This window comes from Hoplias malabaricus, chromosome 8, assembly GCF_029633855.1.
Source record: "Hoplias malabaricus isolate fHopMal1 chromosome 8, fHopMal1.hap1, whole genome shotgun sequence".
Classification (NCBI taxonomy): domain Eukaryota; kingdom Metazoa; phylum Chordata; class Actinopteri; order Characiformes; family Erythrinidae; genus Hoplias; species Hoplias malabaricus.
Genome location: NC_089807.1, coordinates 6,037,182 through 6,050,489, shown reverse-complemented (window position 1 = coordinate 6,050,489; position 13,308 = coordinate 6,037,182). Strand labels below are relative to the sequence as shown.

The window sequence follows — 13,308 nt, the reverse complement described above, 5'->3', positions numbered from 1 at the left end:
TTACAGATAAAAGAGCACCCAACTTGTTTTGGCATGAATATATTTGGGATAAATGTGTCCAGTTTTATATGTAAAACCTGTGTAAATATTTAATAATTCTGATTATCTGTGCGTGAATATCCCTGTTTAACTGGATCATTGTAGAGATGTATGTGAAACACGTAGCACCTTCATTCACATGTCTGTCTGAAAATGAAATTCACTGAATATAATGTGATATATTTGAAGAATTTTAACATTCGGTGTGTCTACAGCTTTCTGAAACCATTTCAAGCTGTGTACAATGTCACACGTGTTTTAAGGTATTAATTTGTACTGGGTTATGGCTAATATTTCTTAAATTAAAGAAGAAAAATAATCAAAACAAACCCCTATTCCATCTCCCTATGAAACTATACACCACAGCAGCATGTGCCAGGGGCGTGAAGCCTCCAGACATGGCAAGTTGTGTGTGTGTGTGTGTGTGTGTGTGTGTGTGTGTGTGTGTGTGTGTGTGTGTGTGTGTGTGTGTTTGTGCCCTGTTTCTGACTGCGTCTGCCTCGTAAATCCCTTTGTAGCAAGGGATTGATGCTCCGTGGGGCTGTCTCTTAGCCACAGAGCACAGCCGTCAATCACAGTAAAGAGCTTTTCAATGGGGAATAAGGAGCAATCTCTGATTCCAAGCACTTTCCCATAAATCTCTCTGTTCTCACTGCCGCAGAGAATGAGAGGGAAAGAAAGGTAAAAAATAGCAAGGTGCATGTTATTTTAATTACTGTGGTGTTTACTCGCTGACTCTGGATCCCTGAGGGGAGCTCGAAACAGGCTCTGCCATTATTCTACTTTCATTATTTTGATTGACGTGACTTACCGATGACATTGAATTACAAGGGAGCGAGTTCCCCTTTCCCTCCACTAAACCGAACTTAAGGAACTGTGTTGAAAAGTTAAAGGGATTACTCTCCTGTTCAGAAGTCGTAAACATAAACGTGGGCGGGTTTTTCATTGACTTCATTGACTTTTAAGCTTAGCTACTGGACTTTTATATTGATCATTGCAAGACTGAAAGTATCCTCATAAATCCTGTATTCTTCATGCTTTTTAATGTATTTATAGGATGTTTTATTAAACACACACCTTGGCATAAGCCTGTATAGCTTCTTATCTGTGGAACTGAACGTACAGAGAATCTGACTATAAAGTTTATGAAAACCATATCTATACATAACACAATTTAATAAATGTTCTTATCAGAACATATACTCACTTCATGGAACCTGATTTAAAGCACCGTGCTCTTATTTTATAAAACGATCTGTATGTACGTGTAGTACCTAAGACATTTATGAAGCTTTATGAACAAAGGCTTGTTAGGAAGCTTTACCACAGCAAGCTCTGAATTCTTTCTTTAATAAAATAATAATAAGAAAAAAAAGCACCTTCCATTACATTTGACAAAATTCAGACTCTAATAGCAGTGCTGTCTGCACCTCTGCAAAACCAATAAATATTAAATACAGAGAGCTTGAGCCTGAAGGAATTAAGGATAAGACAGAAGGAAATGAAGTGATACAAAGGTGCTGCAGTTCTCTAAGCAGAAAAGCAATTTCCTCTTTTAGAATCATGCCTTCAAAAGTATTTTCACAAATGTATGCACAGGCTTCTATGAATGATCTTATACTACATTGTTTCCGAGGCTTCTATCGTGTAATAGACAGAAAACAGACAGAGGTTATGTGTTATATACTTAGTCTGTGTTCAAACCCAATGAACATGTCATTTTCAGTGTCAGTGTCCACAAGTGGAGGTTACTTTTAGATTCACTTGTGTACTGTCTGACTCTCTGTCTCTTCCTGTCCCTCTCACTCCCTCTCAAGGACAACATTTAGCCTTCTTGAGATGGCAGCTCAAAGCTCTCTTCGTCTGACTTTGCTTGGTTGCTTTAAACCTTTGCTATCACCATCTGCTGCGAAGCACCTTAGACAGGGCATCATAACGGGATGCAGCTCCACCGTTGGCTTAACTACACAGAGAACGACACTGCCACCTAGAGGCTGACCATAAAGGAGACCTGGAGAAACAGCACACACAAAGGAGCCTTCGTCCCAGTCCCCACGTCTGAACGCTTAATGAAACAAGCTTAGGACTGGGTCGTGTCACGTCAGCCTCTGTCAGTCGCCAGGCCGGGCCTTCCGTGAGGTGGTGAGGTCAAATCTTATTTAACGGTCGGACTGACATGCAGAACTATACCTCCCCATGCGAGATTACACACGGCATGCAGTCACAGGGGCTGAGAAGGGTGGGGGGGGGCATGGAAAAGGAGAAGATGAAACAGAGCGAAAGGAAAAGAATGCCCAATAAGCAGTTAACTTGGAATATAAAATGTGAAACTACCATCCATGAGTGCCTTTTTTTGGAAGTGGGAAGCTGTTTGTTGAGAAAAGCTCTAGGGGCATTAAAGCCGTTTATTAAACAGTCCCTGATCCTACCTGAATAGATGGGGGCCAGTCGGAATATATCGGAGAGGCGGCTGTTCACAGGCTCGTACGGAGAATCCTCCAGTAAATCGTTCCCTGTTGAACAAATAAACAAGTCATTAACTGGAGTGAGTGCAGTGCAGATCTCTGCGAAGCCTAAATGTGGGACTTAACCACTGATTTCATGGCTGTTCCTGTTGACTTGCCTGGGGGGAATGTGCTATTTGGGTCACTCATTGGTGGAGCTGGTTTAGAGTCTTATTTAGATGGTCAGTTTCCGGTTGATTGAGCACACAGCAGACCCCCCCCCCACACCCCTCCCAGCCCCCAACAGTTAAAGTCACTCTCAAAGTGATCATTAAGGTCTTGGTTTATTTAAACTCACTGTATGTGGTCATTTAACACTGCTGGTCTTTAGTGTTAATTCACTAGCACCCTAGATGTTCATTAGATAGTGGATAACCACAGCTAGAACCTCAAGAGAGGTTCTAACTATTTCACACTTGATTAACTTTCTTCAGAAAGGCATTTGAAGACTTTGGAATGACCAAAAGCCAATTTGGGGACATTTGAATGCGTGTTCTACCTTTAATCAGTGGCCTAAATGACCCTAATTTTCAGACCAATACGTCAACACTGATTATTTTCTACGTGTTCAGGTTCACTTTTTCTGACTGAAACCTAGTTTTGGGACACTGCTCCATACTTACCTAGCATTCTGGTGCACAGATTTCAATGCCACAGCTCATGTTTGTTTGGTTGCTTCTGATTGGTCCACCTCATATAAGGGCAGTTCACAGGTTCTGTGTTCTAGAATCTGATTATACATATTCCCCACTTAAAATTGTAGACTTCATTTGAATATTGGGATTAAGGCTGAACACAGTAAAATATGGAAAAAATATATAAACGTTTGTTATTTTTCAGACCAGTGTTTTGATGGTGACAGACCTGTTTCATATCAAGGAGAGCAAGAAGATCTGGCTTTTATTCTGAGCACTGAATGGGGAGAACCAGGCGGTTATTTACATGTCGATGTTGTCATGTTGACAGTAGCAACTGGGCTGCTCTGATCTGCCTAACTCTGTTGCAGAAGCTAAATGACTCCATTTAAAGTGTGTTAAGCTGTTCCAGAGAACGCAGGCTAGAATGTAAATGGCTTGCCGTTTGAAAATTGAGATTGTGAATTAAAAATAAATAATCTTTCAGCCCTAATTGTGATATAAATGTCATTGGTGTCTAACAAAAAGCTTGCGTTTCCATTTTTATTTGACGTTTATTAGTTTATTAAAATTGTGTAAAGTTTCTATGAGGAATAGACCAATAGAAATGCTCCAACTTGGAATAAAATCTTTTTACATTGATTTCAACTGAAAGATAAGAAGTTGCTATTGTTGGAGATACATGTTTTTCACTGGACAATGTAATCCAATGAAATTGTTCTGTATGTGAGTGAAGAGTGTGAAGAGTGTGAACTCACCCTGCAGATGTTGGTAGATCCCCCAGTAAATGCGTAGGCAGTTCTTTTCCTTCTTCATCCCTCGTTTACACCTACAGTTGTACAGGGGACTCTGCTTTAGTGCGTCTAAGGCACTGCGACACTCGTCCCTGGACTCCAGACCGGCCAGGACGCTGGAGTTACTCTCCTTTCCCGCCACACACTGCCTCATGGTCCTGTATTTAGTGCTGCAGGCCGGCTCCTTCAGACACAGCTCGCTGGCTCGAACGCAGTCCAGACGACTGGCCATGGCGAACACCGGCTCCCCGGCACAGAGCAGCACATCTGTGTGGAGAAAGAGTTCAGCAACATGATCCTCGATTCAAAACAAAGATATATCAATCACGAGCCTCCATTATTTATCTCTGTAGTGTCTGCTGGAGCAGGATTCAGACGAATGAATACAGTGCAGACTTCAGCTGCGCAGATATGTTTTTCCTGAGAAAAAGATCACAAGAGCTCAGGGATCACACGTTTCCTCGTGAGACGGAGTGGAGATCTCAGTAAAGTCTCTCACTGGGCTCAGATCTGCAGCAGAACTGAAAGCAGAAGTCTACCGATTCTCATCAGCATTACATTTCCAGATCCATCAACAAGCAACTTTTAATAACGTTTTTCTATGGGAACAGCTCAGGAACATGATTCTCAAAACCCACTACAAGGCACCGGTAAACCCACAATAGCTGTACCATATCTCATCACTACCTCCAAAAGAAATCAGAGGGGTAAATAAGTCATTTGCCCTCCCCAAATCCCACGTACCTAAGACTGCGTGCATTTGTCTGCACATGAGGGGATTAGACCGCACTCAAGCTGCTTTAAAGATTAAAATATCAACGCCTGGAGATTTTTAAGCAGCACAAAGAGCTTGCTCTCACTAACAATTACAACAAAACAACAGGGAAACAAGGGATGGTACTGAAAAACAGGCTGCACTTCATCTCACACTTTGGCAAACCAGAATACAGTCTTCAACCCATTACATGTATTAGCACTTGGATAATGCTGCACAAACCAGTGGTGTAACAATATAATACAGAATGCTGTTATTGCATTAGACTGTGATGCATTTCCAATACAGAATACGAGTGTGACGATACACACAGTGTATGTAGATACAACAGAAGGACGGTTTGATATTGTGAATTTCACTACTAGGCACATACTACACAGAACGGGAAATCTGAGATAATCCAAAAAATAAAACTTCTGAAATTCACAAGCTCCACAACGTAAGCCCTGTTTTTTATGTATTAAAATAATTATTACACCATTATTATGAGACATACCTGTAGTTTCTAAGGTTCTAAAATCTACATACACTATTTTAGCATTCTTGACAATGTACTGTGGCTCCTGTAGCCGAATCTAATGATGCTGAAGCTTCACTTTAGCATTGGGATACATGGAAAAGCCATAAAGCGTTGCTAAATTCCCTTATACAACAGTCAACAATTACGACCACCTCCTTGTTTTTCTGCACACACTCTCCATTCTCTCAGCTCCACTCACCAAACAGGAGCACTCTGCAGTTCTACGGGCTGTAGCCCATCTGCTGCTTTGCATACTTTGTTTGCACCCTTTCGCCCTGTTCTTCAGTGGAAACCACCCCCCAAGGACCACCACCGAGCAGGTAAAACCTGGGTGGTTGATCATTCTCAGAGACGTTGACTACCATTGTGGTAGCGGTGTGACCTGGTGTGAGTGGATCAGACACAGTATTGCCGCTGGAATGTTTAACCTCTAAGGGTCACTGCTAGTCTGAGAATAGTGCACCAAACTAAAATACCCACTACCCAAAAAATTAAAAATAAATAAAACCCTGCTCTGTGGTGGTCCTGTGGAGGTCCCGACCAGTGAAGAACAGGGCGCAGAGCAACAGATGGACTACAGTCATTATGTGTAGAACTACACAGTGCACAGTCAAGGGGCAGTGAGTGTAGAAACAAATAGGTGGTAAGTAATGTAAAGGCTGATCTGTGTAAAATTTTACAAGTTGGGGATAATGAATGATTATGTTTTTTTTTTTCTAATTAATTCTGTGTAAACAAAGGTTTGGTTAATTTAATTTGGCCAAGAACTACAGGTTTTCTGGATTGAAGCTTCGGTGCTGAATGTAGTGTCAGACTCCCAGTAGATCATTTGCATACATTTACATTCATGGCATTTAGAGATGTTCTTGGTAATCTACTCCTACACGTAGAACGCATCCTACAGTACAAACAGTGTAGAGTCTAAAAAACCCTTTAAGCAGTGCTTCCCAAACTTTCCGTGCTCCCGTTTCGTAGGTAAGAGTATTTTCAACCCCCTGACTCAGACACACATTGGTAGCAGTGCTCATTCATTTGCCTAGCCTTGCCCTCAGCCATGTGCCCACCCTCCCCCCACCACACACTTTGGGAACAACTGCCTTAAAGCAAGACGTCGCTAGACACAATAATCAATGCTGAGAAATACAGGTTCAAACTAATGCAGATGCTACTGCTACTAATTATAAGGGCCGTGATGTTATGATATTCATGGCTTTGAAATATAACATTCTTCTTAATAAATAAATAAATAAATATACGTCCAGTCATTTTTTAAGACAGTAATTAAACAAAAGCCATCTCTGGGTTAAAGCTCTCAACTTCAAACTTAGAAAAGCACTGTTTAAAAGGCTACATTTACAGGCAATTAATACAATAGCAGCTCTTGTGTTTTTAAATGTGTCCTCTTTGTTTTAACAACTATGAAAAGTCAGTGATCTCATTAGTTAAGAAGCTACCAGTTTGATTCTTGTTTTTCATAAATAAATAAATAAATAAATAAATAAATACACAGCACCAAGAAAGAAGGTTATATTTACTTTAAATCAGAACTCTTTAAATAAATCTCTTACAGAACATCACTCAGAGTGGTTCTACGCTTGAAAACCATCAGTTTGTTGACACCACGTCTTCTGAAATCGAATGTTTTTACAGCGAGTCCGTCCCCCTTTGCTGCACTAACACCTTTAACTTTTCTGGGAAGCATAGGATGTGCTTTGAAGGTTTGATGGCATTCAGCCACGAGAGCATTAGCCACGTCAGGTCAGGTACTGATGTAGGATGATGGGTTCTGGATCACAAACAACACTTCAACTCGTCCCAAAGGTATTGCATTGAACTCCATCCCTCCATTTCCAACCTCAATATAATCCTTAGACCATGCTTCCCATTGGGAAATTATGACCTTTAAGCTCAGATGTGCTGTGCCACTTCATTTCACAAACTTTAATACATAGGTTTTACATTACATTTCGTTCCTGTGTGAAAATAGCACTCTTCTATTAATCATTCAGTAGGTTGTCTATTCTTGCCCATACACTCCAGAATATCTCCTATAATTGCTAGTTTATGGTCCTGTGACGGCTGATACACAAAAACAGATTAGAGAGGAACAGAGGAAACACTTCTACATTCAAATGCCTCTGTGGAAGAAGACTGAGGGCTATAAAGGCCAGAAAAACAAGACGCGTCCAGAGCCTTGTCCCCAGAGCTATGGCACTCATTAACCCCAGTGGACACAAGAACTCTTCAGCGCTCTCACTGTGGTCCAAATCTGCAAATAATTATTTAATGTTATACACTTTAATTGTCAGAGTTCTCTGAAATGTGTTGTGTCCCCCAATGGCTCTATTACAAACACAATACATTACACACCACATTATACAAACAACACAGTAACTACCCAGTAAACATTTAGCCGCTGATTCAACGTTGAAATAACGTAATAACTGCCGTCTAATCAACGTTCTCTTAAGGTTGAAAAGGAAAGTTGTAAAGACGTCCAAACACAGACATTGAAAAGACGACTATTAGACGTATGTTGGACGTCCATTGACGTTATTAATTGGTCCTGAAATAAATTACTTGTATAAAACGAGTTTTGGACGTCCACTGACGTTATCGATGGGTCACCACTTAACTAACTTATTAAGATGGATTTTGGACGTCCATTGACGTTTAAAATATCTCCTTGACGGACAGACTACGTTTAGACCTATTTTGAACGTCCAGGGACGTTCCTTGTTTACTGGGTATAGTCTGTTTCCTCAGAGTCTGCTCATTGGTGGCTTTTTTACATTGGCTTTTTATATATTCACTCTCTTAAATGTGTTTGTTGTACTGTTATTTTTATTATGCCTTACTTTCCTTGTGTGTACAATTGAAGGAAACTCACCGAGCAACGGCAGAAATAAACAAACCGTGGCGAACAACATGTTTAGTCTTCAGCACGGTTCTCTCAGTCTCTCCTTCTCTGTTTTAGTTCCTCTGGGTCTGTTTAGTGAGTTATAGGTTCCCCGCCGGTCCTTCGCTCGTCCGCGCCAGCATCGTCACATTAACACACACAGTTCCTCAGAATCCTCCCAAAAACTCCGCGGTACACTCTCTCCGCTATAGACCGGTCCTCTGGTTTCATTCATGAGCGATTAAGGAAGAAAGGTGCAGAAAAAAACGATATAAAACACTTAAAATTGGAGGAAAAAACCCAGATAAAAAGAACCCAGCCGAGCGGCTCCGAAACTCCGAGTCCAACGGAAAACCCGCGCGCTCGATTGAGTGGCGCTGATCGAGGCTTCAGTGCGTGTTTTTTCCCTACCCGTTTTCCGGCAAGACCCGCCTCTTCTGATCTCCGATTGGCTACAGCAGTCTAACCACACCTGAGCTCGGAATGGCCGCGGCTGGAGAGTAGCAAATTCAGGCCAATCATAGCACAAGGTAGGGATGATAGTATCCAATCACTGACTGTAAAGGCGGGTTCTGTCTTAAAACGGGTGGGAAGCAAAGAAATGCGAGCAGTGAGGTCGGTTAGAGGTCTACTACGTTTTACTAACGGTTTTTTTCTCCTCACAACAAGAAGAATCTAGTTTATATAAATTCATTCACATACACAGTTCCCCAAGTGTTTTGTTCGCATTAAAATGGTTTACTGTGAAAATATTTGAGTACTAAATCAGCGTCTGTTGAGTTTGTTCAGATTAAGGTTTTGTTTTTGCTGGAAAATATCCCAAACACTACAGATCACTCACAGATATTACATGACGTAATTATTGATACGCGACCTGATGGTTGCGATATGGTTATGAACAATTTTATGTAAATATCAAACAGTATGAATTTATTTTTAATTTAAGTTTATTAATGGTGTATGTACAAATTGTAAACCACACTAACCCCTCCCCTTCTCCCCCAAAAATACACGTTTATCACTATTTTACTGAGGATATTTTCTTTTATTTCACTGAGGAGTTTGCCCCGCAATATAATGCTCTTCAGACGGGTGGGGGTCACTTGTTGTGGAGAAGTAATGTGCTATATTCCTGCTGTAGATATAGAGAGGTCTCATTCCTATCAATATAAAAGCAGAGAGTCAGTTTATTTACAATTAATCGTTTCACAGCAAAAAATAAAATAAATAAATAAATAATAATAATAATAAAAAACACCCAGAATGACGTTGTTTGCGCCTTAAAGAACAAACAATTCAGAAATGTTAGTGGAACTCTGCTTTGAAAACAAAATAAACCGGCCAAGATCGCCCTCTACTGGTACACAGGGATAACCGTCTCTCTCTCTCGCCTCTCTCTCTCTCTCTCTCTCTCTCTAATATTTGCTTAATTATTACACATTTTATTAGACACAATTATGCTAATTTTATGCATATTTGTCTTGGGTTTAAAAACTAATGAATAGAAATAGTAGAATAACAATTAAAACTGTAAAGTTTTAAATGAATGGTTCAAACAATCAATCACTCAACAAACAAACAACAGCAACAACACTGGGTGTAATATAAAAATTGCCTCTCTCTCTCTCTCTCTCTCTCTCTCTCTCTCTCTCTCTCTCTCTCTCTGTGTCTGTGTGTGTGTGTCCAAAATCTGCTTACCCACAATGCGAGTGTGAATTATTACATATTAAAGGTGAAGACATGGATTAACATTAGAGTGAGTGTTAGAAGTAGGATTAGAGTTAGAGGAAGGTTTAGGTTTAGTGTGAGAACATGGTAAGGGCTAGGATTAGAGTTGGCCTAGTAATACTTTTGTTTATAGTTAGGGTAAGTCACCACAAAATAAATACCCCATAAAGCATGGTGTATATATATATATATATATATATGTGTGTGTGTGTGTGTGTGTGTGTGTGTGTGTGTGTCTATTTAAGTGTACACTTGGGGGAGGGAGGGCTGGTGAGAGTTCTGGCTCCATTTAATCCCACTTATGTAAACATTAAAACCTACGAACTCCACTCTGTTAAATGCCTATTTGCATATTTAACATATTGAGCTTTAAGTTGGTAACTATAATTCACGCATCATTGATTTGCATACTTCTAAGGCCAACAGCTTTAAGGCTGCTTAACAGTTTAAAATGTTTTAGATCGTCAAAGTCTATCGACTGCAGGCCGGTCGTCAGCTGCCACGTTCCGCAGTTCAGATGCACTCATTAATCAATGGGGCTCCATTTTGTTGTAATTAGCATAAGCGGGTGGTCCGATACTTTTCCTCAGGCCGGGGTCGGGAAGACGGAGCAGGATGTAATAACTGGACTGATTTGTAACCTTTGATATTGAGCTTGGTGACAGTTCTGTTGGTGATTTAAGAGCCTGTGTTGAGGGGGAAGGGATAAAGGAATCCAGCGTTAATTGTAGGAAAATTCAAAATGATGAGTAAGCAGGTTTGGGCTGAAACACCTTTGGGAAGCAATGCCACATCAATCCTGAAGCATATGGAGAGCCTCAATCAATATTTACTATTAATTTTGCAAATGAATGTCAGTGTGATGAAGTCCCGGCCGTAAACGAGCTGCGTTCACACTTTAATGTGCTTCGTGCCCCCGGATCAAAACCATCCTTTCCCCACAGTGCTCAGGAAATTAGGAGGAAGTAACGAACGACGTGACAAATCCTGATGGAGCAAATGGCACTGAATTAAAATTATTGATTGCTGACAGGGACCTACAAAACGTCAGACAATACAGAGCCTGGCAGCTCTAATAGCTCTTTGAAGCAGGCCTTTGATGAATGACAGGCTCCATTGTGGCCAAAGTGAGAGAGAGAGAGAGAGAGTACACTATGGAATCAAAGAGAGAGCAGCAGATTCAGGGCATCATATGAGTGCAAGGTACTTTAATACAGTTCAAAAATAAATAAAATGAAAGTCTTGGCGATGGTACACAACAAAAACGTCTTGGGTTACTTCATTCATTCATTCATTCATTCATTTTGTTTCTTTATCAGCTAAACTCTGGTCAGGTTCACGGTGGATCACCAATGAAAGACAGGAAAAACTTATGGACATGGTGCTAGGCTATTACAAGTCACCACACACACACACACACACACACCTGGGGACAGTTTAACACAGTTATCAAGCATACACACACACACGCACCTGTGTACACAATTTCACACATTCACCCAGTCACTCACACACACACACATACCTGGAGATAGTTTCACATTCTCACCTTGTCACTCACACACTTACACCTGTGGACAATTTCACACACTCAACAATTCACTCATACATTCAGACTTGTGGACAATTTCACACATTCATCAAATTTCTCATACGCTCACATCTATGCACAATTTCACACTCTGACCAAGTCACTCATGCCTGTGGACAATGTCACACACTCCATTCCCTCACACACTCATCCATTCCCTCACACGCTCATCCATTCCGTCACACGCTCATCCATTCCCTCACACGCTCATCCATTCCCTCACACGCTCATACATTCCCTCACACGCTCATACATTCCCTCACACGCTCATACATTCTCTCACACACTCATCCATTCACTCACACGCTCATACATTCCCTCACACGCTCACCCATTCCCTCACACGCTCATACAGTCCCTCACACGCTCACCCATTCCCTCACACGCTCACCCATTCCCTCACACGCTCATACATTCTCTCACACGCTCATCCATTCCATCACACACTCATACATTCCCTCACACGCTCATACAGTCCCTCACACGCTCACCCATTCCCTCACACGCTCACCCATTCCCTCACACGCTCATACATTCTCTCACACGCTCATCCATTCCATCACACACTCATACATTCCCTCACACGCTCATACATTCCCTCACACGCTCATACATTCCCTCACACGCTCATACATTCCCTCACACGCTCATCCACTCTCTCACATGCTCATCCACTCCCTCACACATTCATCCATTCTCTCACACGCTCATCCATTCTCTCACACGCTCATATATTCCCTCACAAGCTCATCCACTCCCTCACACGCACATCCACTCTCTCACATGCTCATCCACTCCTTCACACGCTCATCCACTCCCTCACACATTCATCCATTCCCTCACACACTCATCCATTCCCTCACACGCTCATCCATTCTCTCACACACTCATCCATTCCCTCACACGCTCATCCATTCTCTCACACGCTCATCCATTCCCTCACACGCTCATCCATTCCCTCACACGCTCATCCATTCTCTCACACGCTCATCCATTCCCTCACACGCTCATCCATTCCCTCACACGCTCATCCACTCCCTCACACGCACATCCACTCTCTCACATGCTCATCCACTCCTTCACACGCTCATCCACTCCCTCACACACTCATCCATTCCCTCACACGCTCATCCATTCCCTCACACACTCATCCATTCCCTCACACGCTCATCCATTCTCTCACACGCTCATCCACTCCCTCACACGTTCATCCACTCCCTCACATGTTCATCCATTCCCACACATGCTCACATCCACTCCCTCACACATTCATCCATTCCCTCACACACTCATCCATTCCCTCACACGCTCATACATTCCCTCACACGCTCATATATTCCCTCACACGCTCATCCACTCCCTCACACGCTCATCCATTCCCACACATGCTCATCCATTCCCTCACACGCTCATCCACTCCCTCACACGCTCATCCATTCCCTCACACGCTCATCCACTCCCTCACACGCTCATCCACTCCCTCACACGCTCATCCACTCCCTCACACGCTCATCCACTCTCTCACATGCTCATCCACTCCCTCACACGTTCATCCATTCCCTCACACACTCACAAATAGTCCTGGCTGTCTGGGGGTCATAAAAGTTCCCTGGGAATTTCCTCAAATTTATTTGGAGTGTTACCTTGATGTCTGGATAATTCAGCACTGTGGTCACGTCTGGACTCATAATCACTCTCTTCTTTAATACACAGACTCACTCTTCCTCTCTCGTCTCCTCTTTAACAGCTGAAGCCATACACTTTTCTAAAGAATATTTTTCCAAGAAGAAAATTAGCCTTGGAATATTCTGTATAAAATAAAT

The 13,308-nt window shown here is 41.9% G+C and overlaps 1 protein-coding gene across 2 annotated transcripts; it reads right to left on the bottom strand.

Annotated features, from left to right (window-relative positions):
- Nucleotides 1-1,442: 1,442 nt before the first annotated feature.
- Nucleotides 1,443-8,242, bottom strand: gfra1a (gdnf family receptor alpha 1a). Of its 2 annotated transcripts, none has more exons than XM_066680060.1 (4): nucleotides 8,158-8,242; nucleotides 3,937-4,239; nucleotides 2,469-2,552; nucleotides 1,443-2,050 (listed from the first exon to the last, which is right to left on the bottom strand). In XM_066680060.1, exons 1-4 carry the CDS (start codon nucleotides 8,195-8,197, stop codon nucleotides 1,887-1,889), a joined length of 591 nt encoding a protein of 196 aa, XP_066536157.1. In that variant the 5' UTR covers nucleotides 8,198-8,242; the 3' UTR covers nucleotides 1,443-1,886. The 2 variants fall into 2 exon arrangements, with proteins under 2 accessions (XP_066536157.1, XP_066536158.1); XM_066680061.1 differs by having other exon boundaries at nucleotides 1,992-2,269.
- Nucleotides 8,243-13,308: the final 5,066 nt, after the last annotated feature.